Source organism: Coenobita brevimanus, chromosome 74 (genome assembly GCF_032717465.1).
Source record: "Coenobita brevimanus isolate Jiangsu-jjx chromosome 74, ASM3271746v2, whole genome shotgun sequence".
Classification (NCBI taxonomy): Eukaryota; Metazoa; Arthropoda; class Malacostraca; order Decapoda; family Coenobitidae; genus Coenobita; species Coenobita brevimanus.
The window spans coordinates 8,079,945-8,098,288 of record NC_137027.1 but is presented as its reverse complement, the minus strand read 5'-3'; the positions used below and the strand labels follow the sequence as shown (position 1 = coordinate 8,098,288).

At 42.2% G+C, this 18,344-nt stretch overlaps 1 protein-coding gene across 1 annotated transcript in view; it reads right to left on the bottom strand.

Annotated features, from left to right (window-relative positions):
• Positions 1-622: 622 nt before the first annotated feature.
• The window catches only part of LOC145407677 (uncharacterized), a 58,471-nt gene continuing 40,749 nt past the window's right edge, over positions 623-18,344 (bottom strand). The window contains exons 5-8 of the mRNA XM_080278545.1: positions 13,909-14,038; positions 10,917-11,098; positions 1,000-1,023; positions 623-660 (exon numbers count right to left, since the gene is read on the bottom strand). Coding sequence (XP_080134671.1) covers positions 623-660; positions 1,000-1,023; positions 10,917-11,098; positions 13,909-14,038 — 374 coding nt within the window. The remainder of the gene's footprint in view (positions 661-999; positions 1,024-10,916; positions 11,099-13,908; positions 14,039-18,344) is intronic.

Genomic DNA, 18,344 nt, shown 5'->3' with positions numbered 1-18,344 from the left:
GACTGTCTAAGCAAAATAACGTCCTATTAATCTGAATAAAATATCGAAGTGTGTCAATAACAGGTAGAAATTTATATAATCTTACGAAGTTTAGGAGGCTTTATATTGGTTTGAGGTGTCTTTATAGTACCTTTTCCAAACCAATTTATAACATTCAAGAAAGCATTTAAGTGCCAACCAGAATTACAATAAAACTTTTAATACCTCGTCAGAGTCAATGTATTTCCTGAAGTAAAATCACTGTTTGATGCTCTTGTGAATTTTATCCAAGTAGTTGCATCAGAAGTTTTAAGTAAAAGTCAAGGATTTTAAACTATACTTAAACTATTAAACTATTGAATTATATATTCGGTGTGGTGCGGTGAGGATCTGTCCTTTTTCCCCTTGGGGCTAAGAGACGAATAAATGTGTGCGTGTTGTCGTCCTGTCTCTGCTACCTCCCTTTCTCTGGGGGCAGCAGCATAGATTTATAGATAGAAAGACAGACTTACTTTAGGGAAATTCTGTATGTTCATAAAATTAACACTTCCTTTGATTTTTAGGACTGGGATTTGTAATAATGTATCTCTTAGTATTTTAGATTTTACTTTACATTACACTTCTGTATAATTTTCAGTGATGGTCAGGCCTCCTCTATTTTGTGTAGATTTAGTTGTATCACTGCACAAAGAGAAATATGTGTGATCTAGAAATAGTACCATGATGTTCTCCCCAAGAAAATAATACTAAGGTTATACTTCGAAAATAAAATGCTCCTCAGGTTAGATTGTATATTTTAGACTTGCATGATCATGGTTCGTCTTCTCTATTTGTATGGGCACAGAACCTAAACTGCATAATATATATGTTAGTGACTGTGCTCTAAATTCTCAAGAACACACACACACACACACACACACACACACACACACACACACACACACACACACACACACACACACACACACACACACACACACACACACACACACACACACACACACACACACACCATCTTACCTGGCGCAGTGACGGCCGCCAGACCTGTGGACAAGAGAAAAGATCGTCATTAATAACAGTGATGACTTCAGTACTGCAATAATACCTGACCAACTCTACCACCACTACACACAAGAAAAAAACAACAACACCACAAACAAGCCCATCATCGCCTTGGGTCCAGCTCTGTCAAAAAAGTATTCAATAATATTACTTACACCCATATGCTCGGGGAAATAAGTCAGGGATTTATTACATGCAAACTCTAGGTAGGAAAAAAATCTCGTGCCAGTACAGGGCTTTGGGTAATGTTAAGTTCGGTGGAAGGGGCAGCATCTCACATTGTTAAGTAAGAAATGATAGAATCCTGCCGTTATATATAGATTTATATTATTCTGCGCTGGCAGCCTCAGTACGAAGGGTTCAGAGTACTTTTATAGGATATCAAAAAGACAATAAAAACAAGCCAACAGAGTCCAAAAGTAAGCAAAATAAACTCCTGCAATTAAACAGAGCATCACATTATTCTAAACGGTTAACTACATTATCAAGAATTCAAAGTACATTAATGGGATATCAAAAAAAAAAAAAAAAAAAAGAAAGACAAAAGCAAACTTACTAAGACCATCCCGATATGCAAAAGAGCTGAGAGTTTGCAAAGAACAGTATAGCAAACCTCTCTGTGTGGCCCGAAACTGCGATTATGCAAATGCGAGTATATTATATGAGACAGACTTCCCACGGCCACCACCTGCCGTCACCCCACACTTCTGCCTTGTGTGTCACTTTCTTTTATCCTTTTATCTTCAGGTGGACAAGTTGAGACGATGATGCTAATGATTCTGGTGACATACCGGTGGGGAACTTTTATATATTTTTCCTTGGGGACAGTTTATTATAATTTACAGAGTTTTACATCATTTGACTATAGCTCATTCACCTTAACCTGGCCCAGATTTTCATCCTCTTGCAGCTTATTTCAACGTAGATGAAAAAAGACAATGCTATGGCTCTGCATCCTTTCTCAAGCACTTTTCGTGACTAGCATCTAAGTCCAGTGTTAATCTTTTATTATATCTCAGTATTCTAGATGGAGGGATGGCAATTTTGGGCAAAGGTTAAGTGAATTTAGGCAAAGGTTAAATGAACATGGTATAAAGGTTAGTCTCACCAACTGTTTATGTTTAAGTGGCAACTGTTCGCTATTTCATTCAAACAATCTTTCTTTCATGCCACTCCCCTTCTCTCCTAGTCACCCATTTTCCTTCCAAGCCATCCCTCTTCCTCGTAAACCACTCTTTTTCCTTCCGGGCCACCTCTCCTACCAATCTACATTCATTTCTCCCAAGTACCTTTCTCCCTTTCAAGGTTGCCCTCTCATTTCAAGCACTAAGTTCGTATTTCTCTTAGCGCTCCTTTTATCCCTCACTCTTTCCTTCCAGGTCACCTATTTATCATTTAGAATAACCTTTTTCCTCCCCAGGTTTCTTTTTCCTTTATTTCTAATCCATCATTCTTCATTTCTAGCCACATCCATTTCCTCTAAACCATCCTTTCCTCTTCCAAAGCCAATTTCTTCATTTCAAGCCATTCCCTTTCTTCCATCACCCTGCTCCATCCAAGGCTTATCTCCCTTCCTCCGAGCCACTCCCCTTACTGCCAAAGCCTTTCCAGTTCTTCAGCTGAGGGAATTTCTCGCAGACGAAGGCTAAATACACCATCTTGAATGACCCTGTCTGCCTGTCTGTCTGTCTGTCTGTCTGTCTGTGTCTGTCTGTCTGTCTGTGTCTGTTTGTCTGTCTATCTGTCTGTCTGTCTGTCTGTCACACACACACACACACACACACACACACACACACACACACACACACACGCCAGACGACATCCGGTCCTCGTCAGTTACACATCGCCCGGCAACCCGATACTCAGAGTGGGAATATCGAGGGTCGCCAATGAGGTCTCGAAGCACAGAACGACGTGTTGGTATTGGGATAACTGAGTCAGACGCTGTGATGTGCAACGACGAAACCAAACTATGCTCTTTTTACTCTAACTTACTCCAAACTTCTGCCCTTTACCAGCTTATTTCACGTCTATTAATGGCAAAAAAAGGACGACTATACAACTATCCCAAACAAGATGCATATACAGAGTGAAAATAGCCAGAAATAACTATGGCAAACACGAACCACCATTGTACCAAAATGTAAAGTTTGCTCCGAAGTTACTGGGTGTGCTTATGGGTGTATGAGAGCGACATATAAAACTAAGTACGTAAACCGAACGATAAATATCCAGTAAGACGTAAAGGGAACACGAACCACAGTATGACCGAAATGTACAGTCAAGTCCGGACATTTCTGGGAGGGCTCATGAGTGTACAAAGGTGAAATATGTAACAAGGCACATATACTGTACTGGACGGCAGACATCCAGTTAAGTCTACAAAAATCACAAGCCTCTGTAGCGTCGAAAGCAAAAAGTTAGTCTCGAACGAGCTGGGTGTATTTATGGGTGCATTTGGGCGAAACAGATAACCAGATATATACATGGAACGACATATAATCAGCAAAATTATAAATAGAACAAGAAATATCCGGTAAGGCCTACAGGAAACATGAATTTCCGTAGTGCCAAAAACGTCACCATTATCTTCACCGATGATGCTTACGCTTATGAGTGTGACGGTCCAATCCGAGTCCTTTTAGAGACGCCGTAACACCCTTTCCTTAGCGGTTTATTCTGCTCATATCACCTTAGGACTCTCTTGTATGTTACTGATGCAAACCTTGTCGAAATTAAAACCATAAATAACATAGAAGAGGCTGCTGAATTTGATGTATAATGATGGAAAATAAATCGCTAAGGAAAAGGAGTCACGAAGCGTCATATGCCACCTAAAATACGGGCCTACGAACGAGGGTTGGTTGGTGGCAGTGTTTACGAATGACACAGTGATGACGAGAACAAACACACACACCCAACAGCACAGCCAGCCCACGCAAATGTTAGGCCAGAAAATAGTAGTGTGTGTGAGTGAGGGAGGCTGGTCTGTGTGTGTGTGTGTGTGTGTGTGTGTGTGTGTGTGTGTGTGTGTGTGTGTGTGTGTGTGTGTGTGTGTGTGTGTGTGTGTGTGTGTGTGTGTGTGTGTGTGTGTGTGTGTAAAGGGAGTGAAGGATGCCCTCTGATGCGTATGTAAGAGAGAGAAGGGGATGGGGGACAGGGGGATGGGGGAGGAAATTAGGAAGGAGGTGTTTTAATGAGAGTGAAAGAGAGGAGTGATGGTGGGGGGGTATAATCTAATTTGTCTGTCTGTCCCTACCTACCTACCTATCTATCTATCTGTCTACCTATCTATCAATCAGTTAATCAGTCAATCAATCATTCTATCTATCTATCTGTATATCTGTCTGTCTGTCTGCATCTATCATTTCATTTATATTTTTCATCTTTGTCTATCTGCCTATCGTTCCTCTTAGCTATCTATCTTTATCTATCTGTATGTGAGAAAGACAGAATAGATAAAAAAACAGAGAGAGAGAGAGAGAGAGAGAGAGAGAGAGAGAGAGAGAGAGAGAGAGAGAGAGAGAGAGAGAGAGAGAGAGAGAGAGAGAGAGAGAGAGAGAATTATTTGCATATTCAAGGGGTGAGGAATAACTTTTACAGGGAAGGGGACCAAGGGAGGTGACATGACCGCCCCTCCCCCCCCTCTGCCTCGAGGGTGAGTAGATAGATAGATAGATTGATAGACAGATAGACAGACAGATAGATGGGCACACATATATTGATACAGATAGAATGCCACGGAGATAGACGGGTAAATAGAAGACAGACATATTGACAGACAGATAGATAGATAGATAGATAGATAGATAGATAGGTATATTTGACGAGTATAGGTTTATGACAAATAGATACCGGTACCGATAGACAGACTGAGAGATAGAAAGATAGTCAGATAGGGGCCCCTCTTCTTTCTCTCTCTACCATTCATCTCTTTTCGTTACCATGACTCTCCTGCGTCCCTAGGTCATCTTTTCTCTCCTCTCTTCTCTTCCTTCCTCCCTCTTTCTCTCCGCTTCCTCTTAAACTAACTGCTACTCTTCCTCTCTCTCTCATTTCACTTCTCTTCCTCTTTCCTTCCCTCTTCCGCCCCTTCCCTTCCTCTTACTCATTTTTTGTGTTATATTTCTTTACTTCTTCTTCACTCTCTTTCACCTCTCCCTCTTACTTCTATTCTTTCTATCTTCCATTCTCTCTCTCTCTCTCTCTCTCTCTCTCTCTCTCTCTCTCTCTCTCTCTCTCTCTCTCTCTCATTCTACTTTTCCTTTTCCTCTTGTCTTCTCTTCTATATTTTTCTTCTTCCTCCTACTTTTCTTCGCTATATTTCTTTCATTTCCTATCATCTCTATTCCCTCCTCTTTTCCCTGTCTCTCTTTCCATCCCACATTCTCTTCCCTCTTTCTCTTTCTCATTAAGATTTTTTTTTTCTTCCTTCACACTTACCAGTTTATTTCTATTTCTCCTTTATATCCTCTTCCTTCTCCACCTCTTCCTCCTATTTCTCTTCCTCCTCCTCCTTCCCCTCTTCTTATTCCTCTTTCTTGTCTGCCTCTTTTCCTCTTCCTCTCTCACCTTATCTTTCTCCACTACCTCTTCCTCTTCCTCCTCCCCCTTCTCTCCCTCTTCCTCTTATCCCTCTTCCCGTCGTCAGGTTTCCATTTCTTTTCGTCCAGGCTTTTTCTCAGTGGGAATGATGAGAGATTAGGGACGCTAGGAGAGGGGATGGAAGAGGAAGAGGAAATGGAGGAGGAGGAATGGAAGATGAGGATGAAGATGAGGAGTAAAAGGGTACGGGAAAAATCAGCTCAGTCTGCGTTGTTCTGCTTTAAAATTCCTACAGTGTGTTTTATTCTTGATGCTGATTTTTTTACAGTGACTCAGGAGAGAATAATCGTAGTGAAGGTGTTACTTTTGATATAAACCGCTTCAAGAGAGAGAGAGAGAGAGAGAGAGAGAGAGAGAGAGACCAGTGGAGGGCGGGAAGGCTGGTGAGAGAGGAATACATTTGCCTAACTTGATACTTGAACAGGGAGAGGAATTTGTGTCCATAGAAAGGGGGAGTGAGAGGCCCTGGAGAGACGGGAAGAGGAGAGGAGAGGAGAGTGGAGAGGAAAGAGTTGCAAGAGGAGAGGGGAGAGAAGAGAAGAGGTAGGGGAATGGAGGGAAAGGAGAAAAGGAGAAAAAAAGGAAAAGGGGAAATAGAAGTGGTTAAAGGGGAAGAGAAATAAGGGAGACGGAGAAGAGGAGTAGGAGAGTAGAGGAGAGGAAATTAGAAGAGGAGGAATGGGAGGAGGAGAGAATAACTGGAAAGGGAAGAGGAGGAGATGAGAAACGAAGAAGGAGAGGGGTGAAGAGAGGAAGGAAAATATGAGAAAAGAGGAAAGGGAGACTGTTGGGCAATAGTGAATGGAATGAATGGTGGGAATGACGAAACGAGGAGAGATGAGGAGAGGAGAGGAGAGGAGGGGAAAGAAGAAGGGAGAGGAGAGGAGAGGAGAGGAAGGGAAAGAAGAAAGGAGAAGACAGAAGAGGAGAGGAGAAAAGAGAAAAGCAGAGGAAAGAGGGACAGTGAAGAAGAGAGGAAAATGAGAGAAAGATGAACAGAGGAGAGGAGAGGAATACGAGAGAAGATGCGAGGTTTTCCTAGACATCACTCAGGCAAGGGGGATGGAGGAGTGGGGAAGGACAGGGAAGGGATGAGTGAAGAGGAAAAGATTTTGAAAAGGAGACTAAAACTGAAGAGAGCAGCAGGGCAGAGAAACGATGAGAGAAGTGGAGGAGAAGAGGGTAAAAGCATGAAGAGGAGACTAAAACAGAGGAGAGCAGTAGCTAGTGAAAGAGAGGAACGACAAGAAACGCAGAGAGGAGAGGAGGAGAAGCTGACGAGAAGAAGCAACAAGAAAGGTAGAAACAGGAAAAAGGGAGGAGAAAAGAGGCAGAGGAAAAGACAAGAAAAAAAAGAGACGTAGGGAACGAGGGAAAAAAAATGAGATGGGTTTGAAGGTGTTAAGAAAATGAGACTCGTAGGAGAGAGAAAAACAATTCAAAAGAAAGGGGGAAAAGGAGAAGAGAGGAAATACTGATGTGATATGGAGAGACAGAGAAGAGACACAGAAACGAGAAGAGGAAATGGGAAAAAAGTTAGGTGACGTGAAAGGAGGGAAAGAGAGAAAGTAGGAAAAAAAAAGGATACTGTAAAATAAACGTGAAAATGCTGGAAGAAGAAGAAGTAAAGAAATAGAGTAATAAGAGGAAAATGATGATGATGATGATGATGATGATGATGAGAATGGGGATAGAGGAGGAGAAGGTGAGGGAGAAAGAGAAGGAGGAGGAGGAGGACAAAGGAAAGAAGAAAAAGGATGCGGAGACGGAGACAGGGGCGGAGAAGAAGTTTGAGGATGAGAAGGGAAATAAACACTTAAGAGGGAGAAGGGGTAAGGGTAAAGGAAAAGAAGAGACCGTTCTTCCCCTTTTCTTTTCACCCCCCTTCCCTAGCACTCAAGGCAGCATTTCTTACAATAAGCTTCTCTTATTGAACCTTCCTCTTCTCTTGTGTGTTGTTTATAGTTTTCATCAACAGTATGGCTTGCAGAAACAACGTGCATCATCATCATCATCATCATCATCATCATCCGGGCATATTTTTCCAACAAGGATGGGGTAAGGTAAGGTCCATGGAGTAAGAAAAACTGGCAAGAGCGGGAACTGTCACCAGCATTCCCAGTCAGATTAGTCACATTTGCAGTCACCCACTATTGAAACAGATAATTCACTCGGCAAATACGGAAATTAAAAACAACTACAGTAGTTACGATGGGCAGGTAGAGAGCCGTCAAACCCCACAAAAATTCGTTTAGTGCTGTCACATTATTTTCTGAACAATATATGCTACACCCTCTGATAAATTATGCTAAAAATAGCCTAGTTGTGCTAAGCTTATTTCCATTTCATGCTAAAATTATGCTGATTTCGTAATACCGTATTATTCATGGATTTATTTTTGAAAATTATGAACAAAATCTAATTCCTCTTGTTCGCCTCACTATATTTTGCCAATAAATCCCCATTCCTCCCTGCCCCCTCTCTCTCTCTCTCTATATATATATATATATATATATATATATATATATATATATATATATATATATATATATTTATTTAGTGGTAGGTCGGGCGCACACCATCCACTCACTCAGTGTAGTGCTGCTCTCGGGTGTCTGCCCTGTCCTCTCCTCCGTCCTTCTTTCCTTCCATCTTCTTCTATCTTTCTTTCCTTCATTCTTTTCTCGTCCTTCTGCCTACGGATGACTTTACACTCCCTCTTCTGTCTTTCATTTCTTCATTCATTCGTCTTTCTTCTGTCTATGGGTGACTCTACACTGAGTGACAAGCCAAATGTTTCCTGTACACCAGGCCAAATTTTGGCTCCTGGTGGTTTAGTGGGTAATTAAGGCGCTCCAGTCGGATTGAGCCGGTGAAGGTTTATATCCAAGGGATGGTTGAGGTTTATTACTCACGTAATGCCACTCAGGGATGAGTGAGGTTGGTCACTCTCATCTTAAATGTCAGGACCAACTGCTTAGCCCCGGGCTCCTACGCTCCTCATGGGGCAACGTAGGATTGGATGATGGATGGATGTATATATATATATATATATATATATATATATATATATATATATATATATATATATATATATATATATATATATATGTATATATATATATATATATATATATATATATATATATATATATATATATATATATATATATATATACAGTATAATATGCTGTATCTGCGGACGTATCCACTCATCCATCCATTTATCTGTGTCTGTGTGTCTGCCTATTTATCCATCTCTCTACCTTTCGATCTAACTGCCTTTGTCTATCTATCTATCTATTTCTTTCCAGTCCCCCCTTATCCCTCCCAATTCCCCATTCCGCTTCAATATAGGCCCGGTAACCATATTTGTTGGGGAGAGAAAGGGAGAGGTGAGGGCATAAGTGAATAGATAGAGGAGAGAGAGAGAGAGAGAGAGAGAGAGAGAGAGAGAGAGAGAGGACATCAGCGTCTGGAAGGAAATAGAACACGTTGAATAATAAAAATAAGATTATCTGATAAAATGTCGTGTATCGTGGGAAAGGAGGTCGTTACTGAGTAGGCAAAGTAATACTGAGAGTTTTTTTTTATTGAAGCCACACCTCACAGACTGCGGCGTTGGGCAAGGGAGAGACCAGAAAGTAACGGAACTGCTGCAAAGTTTATTCCTACAAGAGATGCTGCGCCTTTACCACGAGAGGCTTACAATGAGCTGAATAAATCTTGTCTTAGTACCTGGAGTAAGTAATTAAAAACAAATCAACACAGCGAGGGAGATTAACTATTAGAAAACAGGGATTTCTATCAGATGAATAAAATCGACCAGTAATAATAAAAAAAATAAAAATAAAAACATATATGTGGGTATCTAGGTTTTTGAAAAGTATGTCGCGGTAGATGGTGTGTCGAGAAGTATTTAGATATAAGTAAGAATAGAATATAAGTAGGTTATGGTAGCGCATGTGTTAATCGAGTGTAGGCAATCCATCATGCCAAGTACTTTAGCCTGACAGAAGGACGACGAGGAGCAACGTATATTTCTAACGATATTTTAAATCCTGCAATACCTTCTGCAATAGCCAGGGAAATGAAGTGTAAGGCGGACACACACACACACACACACACACACACACACACACACACACACACACACACACACACACACACACACACACACACACACACACACACACACACACAAACCCACCTCCCTACACCCCCACACCCTACACCCACACCCACACACAGATATAGAAATACACCCAAACACAATAAGCCTGTCACCTAAATATCCCGTTCACATGGAGGCTCACTGTATCACGAGAAATGGAGCGAACAATGGGTGTCTGGGGAGGTGAGGACAACGTGAAATTAACTCGGTACACAGGGCACGAGAGGACAGGGGTTAGGGTAGTAGGTGGGCAACGACAGTACATGGGTAAGTGTTGACCTGGGGAGTGTTATCACGAGGAAATATTTGCCGACTTTCCCCACCCAGCACCTTGTCCTGCATTCCATATTTCTCATTCCTCTCCGATCGTCAGAATAACCTTCCTTTTTATATTCTTTTTGTGTACTTCATACTGAGCACCACAGACGGAACACCTCAAAATACAGAAACACCAAAGACAGATCACAGAAGCATAGTGACTTACAAATACTCTCCCTTGCATGTGGTAATCGGTATTTAGGATACTGAGGGAGGAGAAGAGCAGAATAGTGAGCAGGAAGGGTAGAGGGAACTGAGGGGCAGAGTAAGGATAATGTGGATGGACGGATTGAAAAGTGAGTTAGCAAAATAAAAAAGGGACGTGGAAGACCAAGACTGATGGATGGAGGGAGGTGGCTTAGGGCAGACACCGATAGAAAGGCTTTGTCATAGTAAGTGTGGGTCTACAATAGCTAAAAAACAGAAGTAAATGAGTTAGTGAGGATAGAGCAGGTCAGTGCAAAATTAAGGAAGAGCCGTATCTGGGTTTGGAAAGTTCATTGGGTTGGCGTAGTACAGGGGTGAGTATTGCACAGTGCCTGAGAAGTACTGTGAAATATGTTCTGTACCCGTACTTAGTGTCTGAAGCAGCCAGTACAGCGGTAAGTCAGCACATGGGTTAGTGCAGCACAAGTGTTAGTAAGCACAAGAGATAGTACAGTACATTACCTGATAAGTACAGTATCTTCTCGTGCACTTTGTACTCCGTGTCAGGGATGGTCAGCACACAAACATGATCAGTACATGGGGTAGTACAGTACAAGCGTTAGTACATTACCTGGTAAGTATAATATCTTCTCTTGTACTCTGTACTCCGTGTCAGGGATGGTCAGCACACACTCAAACATGGTCTCAGCGTCCAGCTCGAAGTCAAACGCCTCCAGTTCGATGCTGATGTTGAAGTAACCCAACTCAGAGAAATGGCGGCTGTCCACACGCGCCCCCTCCAGCACCGACCGTCTGGGTAGGGGGGTTAGACAATATACATAATAAAGTTGAGGACAATATAATAAGGATATTGATAAGGAAAATATGATAATGATAAATATAAGGACAAAATAAGAATGACAAAAGTGGCGGCTACCGACACGCTCCACCGCCAGGACCGGCTGTCTGGGGGGATAGTCAGTAATAAGGAAAATAGTAATGGCAGTATATATGAATGGATATATATTTACTATTTCACTGAGCACTCTGTTGGCATTGCGACAATTTCCATCTTCCTCTTTTTTGTGGTTAGGCTATACAGAATTCATTTTGTTTTAGTGGGGATGTGGTGATGATGATGATGATGATGATGATGATGATGATGATGACGATGATGATAATGACAAGGATAGTGTTCTATTAGTAGCACAAAGGAGAGAAAAAAATGCTCCTTTACACATGAAAGGAAAATATTTTAAAAAATCGCGCGTCTAAGGCCCTTTAATTACATTCCACGGAACACCAAAAAATAGTAGTGATGGTTAGAGTGGGAGAGGCGGCCTTAGCACGGTGCATAATTACATTCTTGTGGTCTTAGGTCATTCCCCATTATCCTTCCTCCCCTCCTCTTTCATCTACTGTCACTCCTCCTATCGCTTCATCCTCGTTCCTCCCTCTCTTCCTCCCTTCTCTCTTCTCCCCTTCAGGCAAAAGAGTAGCGGTGGTTAAACAGAGAGTTTCGGATGTACAGTGGTATCCTGAGCTGCTTTGAAGGCTTGGTAACACTTTTTGCATAGCGATTTACTCTGCACATAAAGCTTCAGTGTCCTCTTAAGTGCTATCGATGCAAACTATGTCAATATCAAACGACATAAATAACATACAAGAGAGAGTTAAGATATAATATGCAAAATAAATCGCCATGGAGGAGGATTTACGAAGCCCTCTATGCTACCCACAACACGGCGAGGTAATGTCTTCTGGGTCTCTCTCTTACCTCATTTACCCTTTAGAAGCACCCCTTACTTTTTTCTTAATTGCCTCTTACCTTAATCCAATTACTCCTCTTCCCCCTTCCTCTTCCTCTTTAATGGAGACTGATTCTAACCTCCCTCGCTTCACGATTCTAACCCCTTCTCACTGCAAGACTCTAACCATTTCACTGCAAGATTCTAGTCCTTTTCGCTGCAAGATTCTAGCCATTTTCACTGCAAGATTCTAACCCTTCTCGCTGCAAGATTCTAACCACTTTCACTTCAAGATTCTAACCCATTTCACTGCAAGATTCTAAACTTTTCACGCAAGATTTCAACATTTTCACTGCAAAATTCTAATAAATTTCACTGCAAGATTCTGACTCTTTCACTCCAAGATGCTAACCCTTTTCACTGCAAGAGTTTTCCCAATAGTAAAAAAAAATAAAACAATAAAAAAATCGACTGAGGATGGCCAGAAATAAAAAGGGACGCCATCGTAATAAAAAGGCTAAGCTCATGACAGTTTCAATCTTTTCTTTTCTTTATTTTTTTTTTTTCACTTCCAGCCATGAATTAAACTTCGAAGCGCCCAAGACAGTTTTAAGTTTTTTTTCATGGGCAGTAAAACCTTTCACAAACTTTCTAGGCAATAATCCGGGTTCCGGGGAAAGGCTGGCCAACTGTGTGACGCTTTCTTTACTGCTGTGCCTGCCATATACGTAAGACAGAGAGATGGATAGGTAGGTAGATAGATGGATATACGGAAGATAGATATAGTATATAGACAGGTGAATGGATCGATGGATAGACAGACAGAGAGGATTTATTTATATAGCCATGTGTTTAATTGGACTGCGTGTGTGTGTGTGTGTGTGTGTGTGTGTGTGTGTGTGTGTAATCAGCTGTAATGGAGACACTTCTTTTCCTCCATCATTCCTCCTCCTCTTACTCTTCCTCATCCGTTCAGCCATTTGTCATTTTTCTTTTTTTTTTCTCCCTTTTTTCATCCTCTCTCTCTCTCTCTCTTTCTCTCTCTCTCTCTCTCTCTCTCTCTCTCTCTCCGGCACCAGATGACATAGATACCGTGTCACAATAAGACCCGGGGCCAGTCCAGCATCACGTATATGGGCCACACAGCAAAGCAGAATCGACAGAGTTCACTAACCACTCTTTGGGCTCGGGGGAAATACTCTGGTCCATGGTGCCTCTTTCTACATCTTTCAATATCCCTGACGTCTCTTTTTTTTTTTTTTTTCTGAATCTTATCTTGCAATTTAGCGTGGCTCTTGTCTCGTTATGCGCTCTAAAGGTCACACTTCTCTAGTAAAAACAGCTTCACAGTCGCTAAGTTTGCTACCCCTCCTCCGGTGCAGTGTTTAAGTTCCATTTAACTGTTGACTGTACAGCAGTGGAATACAATCCTCATTTGTGAGAGAATCTTCGTGCAGAGCGTTTCTTAGCAAGATGGAGTCAGAGGTTTTTCATCTTATTTCTGTCTGTCTATCTATTTATCTATCTATCTGTGTGTGTGTGTGTGTGTGTGTGTGTGTGTGTGTGTGTATGTGTGTGTGTGTGTGTGTGTGTGTGGACAGACAGATAGACAGATATACACTATACCACTTTAATTATCCTCTGTTTATTAATCACACTATACCACTTTAATTATCCTCTGTTTATTAATCTACCCTTTTCTTCATCTCCCTGTTACCCCCCTCCCCCTCCCTTCTATCTGTCTGTCTGTCTGTCTGTTTATCTGTCTTTCTGTCTCTGTCTCTGTCTGTCTCTGTCTCTGTCTGTCTGTCTGTCTGTCTGTCTCTGTCTGTCTGTCTGTCTGTCTGTCTCTCTATGTCTGTCTCTCTCTCTCACCTGTCAGCGGCGGGTGAGCTCCTGTAGATGGCGATGTCTGGTGCAGGAAAGACTCGCCCGGCGCGACACGACACCACCACACGGTCTGCACCAGGCTTGTGGTAACTGAGTGACACCTCCGAGGCAGGCGCTGGGTGTACAGGGTGAGGGGATAATATTACACATTGAGGCAGGGTGTATGTGTAGGAATGGCAGGGTTAGCATATGCATACACCAGGCAGGCGTTAGATGAGTGACACCTCCGACACAGACGCTGGGTTTTGGGGTGATGAGGTGTTAGTATATACACACACCGGGGGAAGTGCTGTATGTAGTGGGTATAGGGGATTTAGTATATACAAAGAACATTGGCACCTCTAACGCAGGTGTTGTGTTTAGGGGGTATAGCAGGGGGTTGTTAGTATATGAACACACCACAATATAATAGCCTAGATACACCTTAAGAACCCAGGTAATTCTAACCAAACCTAACCTTACCTAACCTAACTTTTCCTCGCCAGGCTTCCTGTAGCTTCCAGGGCCTAAAGAATTCTTTAGGCCTTGGTAGTTCCTATACTGGCATTTTATTACTTGAAGTGAACAAGATGACAAAGATTAAAAAATAAGCCAAACTTTAAACTGTATTTATGTATTTTTATTTATTAATGCACATCGTGTATTCATAATAATACTCAATGCTCTTATCACCTTCCACAAAGAACTGCAATTTTTGGTCAAATGTACAGTTGCAATCACAAGTCCTTGGTACAGTGGGTGGCATACTGGCAGAGATGGCACTTGTACAAAATACGAGACTAGTTATGAGTTTCTGTAGGTCATACCGTGCGTAGTGGAATGTCCCGAAACGACCTCTTGACAGTGATCAGGCTGTGTTATTACTTACACTCTCACTCCGTATCTACCAAGGCTGATGGTTTAAGCCTCCCTAATAGGAATGTCTGATTTCAGCCGAAAAGTCATGAGTAAAAGATAGCCAAAACTTCTCTGCCGACTGTGGCACTGGAAGGTAGTACAAGAGCTAAATTTATGTGTTAGCAATACGAAGGAAACAACAGAAGAGTATGAGAAGGAATGATGCTCTCTTTTGTTTGGGGATGAATGACTAATGTAGGGAAGGTGGACACGGTGCTAGCAGAGGACTCGGTGAACTTCTACTCATGGCTGCTGGGTAAAATAATTCCCAAATTTCCCAGTGTCACGATGAACATGTTATAAATGTCCTGTACTGCATGGTGAGCTTCGAGGGAACACAAAGTTGGACACACCGATGTCACCATACAATACATTTCTTATTAAAACTATACTCCTCGTGGGGAAATTAGAATGCCAATAGATCCCTGCATTGGGGGTCAGTGTCTGCACAATGTTGCCGTGTGTGAGAATACATGACTAATGCTGCATAAATGATAAAAATAAAGTAGTGTTTATAGCGGAACTTGTTGGTGTGTGTGTGAGTGGGCGGAGGGGGAGGGGGGATGTTGAGCTCCACCCTCGCCTCCCCTGATGCCTAGGGGAAGGTCTTTGTTGTTTGCTCTCGTTCATATATATTCATTTACCATAATATAACACTATAATCAGGGTAAAAGGAATTACCATCTCTTTCGCAATGCGCTGTTATTGACAGTGTTTATTAGGCTTGACATGAATATTGAAATATGAAATTGCATAACTGCTTAATATGATATTTATCATGCATATAAATATTAATTTCCAACGATAAGAATTACCGCTCTATCCACATTTTCTCTGTGTTCTTAACATTCTATTTTCCATTTTTAAGTGTTTTCTCTTTTAACCTTTTGATGTCTCATCACCAATCTTCTCCTCGAATAAATCTACTTCCTCTATCCTCCAGCACCTCCCTCAGCCATTTAGAAGGCACAGCACCATTGAGATATGTTATTCTTGTTGTCACAGTTTATTCGAAGAAAAGTCCTTCTCCCTTAAAGGGTTGATATCATCTACTTTGACACTCTTTTTCTTCCCTGCCTAACTATTCTCCCCATACAATCTCCACAGCATTCCTTATCTTCTCATCAGAGCAACGTGCTCTGCACTTTTTTTTTTTAACATTTCTTTTTACATCTTTATCCCTGCACTGTTTTATACTTTTTCCCTTCGACCAGTGCATTCATTTTCCTATAGACACTTTCTTCGACAGAGTTGTTCTTACGTTTTCCTTCAAACTTTCCCGACTAAATTCATCATCATCGTCATCTTTATCGTCATCGTCGTCGGCATGTTGTCGTCGTAATGTATCATCACTTGATGAGATGCTTGATGGGCTGTCCAGTAGATGATTCTAAGATATATCAGTAACAGTGAATCGTAGTACGAAAGGTCTGATTGCTCCCTCGTCAGGCCAAAGTGTAACTCTTCTCGACTGCACACTTAAGGTGGATCGGGATTTTCCTTGGGGAAAACTATGCCCACGAGACACGTGACGTGGGTCCAAAGCGCCCAGTCCTTCCCCTCTGGACTCGTTGGAGGTAGACGTAAATGAGCCACAGGACAAGTCTGTTATTCTCCTCCCATGTATGGTCGCGGCATGAACTCCTATAACCCACACGTATCCTGTGATGTGTCCCTGCTGAACTGATCGTTGTCAAATCATCATAGCCCTACATCCAAAAGACTATATATACGGGTTGGGCAGAACACAGGGATGGGGAAACACAAACTACAGGATAATCTGATTAAGAAATGAAGCCACGTAGACTAGTTATATCCATCCACTATCATAGTCCCTCATGCCTTGGCTGTTCGCGGCTCTACTACATACTTGACATTACCAAACCTCTTAGTACACTTCCACTTCCCCTTCCCCTCTTTGGTCTCTCTCTCTCTCTCTCTCTCTCTCTCTCTCCTGGCTTTCACTCAAGCTCTCTTCAATGTTTCCCCATCAGCCTCATCCACGCGTCTGATATTACCGCCATAAATAACGCCAAAGTGTTGATCAATGATTCACTTTGTTTTGGAAGGCTGCAGATGAGCCTATTAACTTTGGTAATCACGGCATTCAGATTCAGCGCGTTTGAAGCACATAAAAAAAAGGAAAATGAGAGAGAGAGAGAGAGAGAGAGAGAGAGAGAGAGAGAGAGAGAGAGAGAGAGAGAGAGAGAAAAGGGGGATATGGGCTAATCAGAAAAACAGCTCGCCTTTGACGGCAATCCCAAATAAATTTTCTCATTTCTCTCTCGCCAAACCATTCCCCCTCGTCCCCTCTCCTTTTCCCCTTTTCTCCCTCATTTCTCCCCTGGTCATTCCCACTCTCCCCCATTCCCCCTTTCTCCTCCCTTACCCTAAATTCTTTCTTCTTCCCTTCCTCTCACCACCTCTTTTTTCCTCTCTTTTCCCTGTTTCCTCTCTCATCTTTCCCCCCCCCTCCCTTTCACCTTTCCCCCTCTCTTCCCTTTCCCTCTCCTTGTTTTCCCTTCCCCCTTCCCCCCTTCACCATGCATTCTGCAGTGTAGGAAGAATATTTTAAGTAATTCAGTACAAGTTAATATTATTTTTTCCTTATCTCGCGCTCTCCAGACAACTTTATTCAGTTTATGAAAGATCTTTTGTGCTGAATGAATAAATGATGGCTACCTCCGAAATCATTCTCCTAATAAATCGTCTGGCATCATCATCATCATCATCATCATCACAATCATCACAGTCGCCAGAGTCAGCAGCATTATCATCACCACCTCCAACACCATCTTCCTCATCACTATCAACATCAGCATCAACATCGCCACCACCATCCTCCTCCTCATCACCATGGTGCACCGTCATCTTCATCATCACCACCACCATCCTCCTCCTCCTCATCATCATCATCATCGTCGTCATCATCATCATCATCATCTCACCTGTATTTCCCAACCATACGTGGATAGATGAAGCAACAAGAACAAAGTAAAAACCCATTGCATTCAAGAGGCTAATCGCTCGACGTGCCAAATTATTGAATCACGTCAATTAAAAAAGCTTAAAAAATAAATACATTGAATTGTTTACTGAAAAAATAATCCTAATTCTTTTTTTTCGCTGGCTTAACAATGCTTATCCCATCCAGCGTTAATTAAAAAGCGGCTTTATGGCCTTTGAGTTTAGGGTCGATTATACGAAATGAGGCTTGGCTGGTCATAGAGCCGTGTTGTCTGAAAGCTGGGATTCCTTTTATCCTTACTCATTAACGATCCTTATTTATTGGTGGAGTGAGAGAGAGAGAGAGAGAGAGAGAGAGAGAGAGAGAGAGAGAGAGAGAGAGAGAGAGAGAGAGGGTGCAGGGGAGGGAGAGGGGAGAGGGGGGTGCAGAGGGAAAGAGAGGGGTGCAGACAGAGAGAGGGGGGTGAAGAGGGAGAGAGAGGGGGGGTAAGAAGAGAGAAAGGAGGTATAGACAGAAATGAGGTGGTATAGGAAGAGAGAGAGAGAGAGAGAGAGAG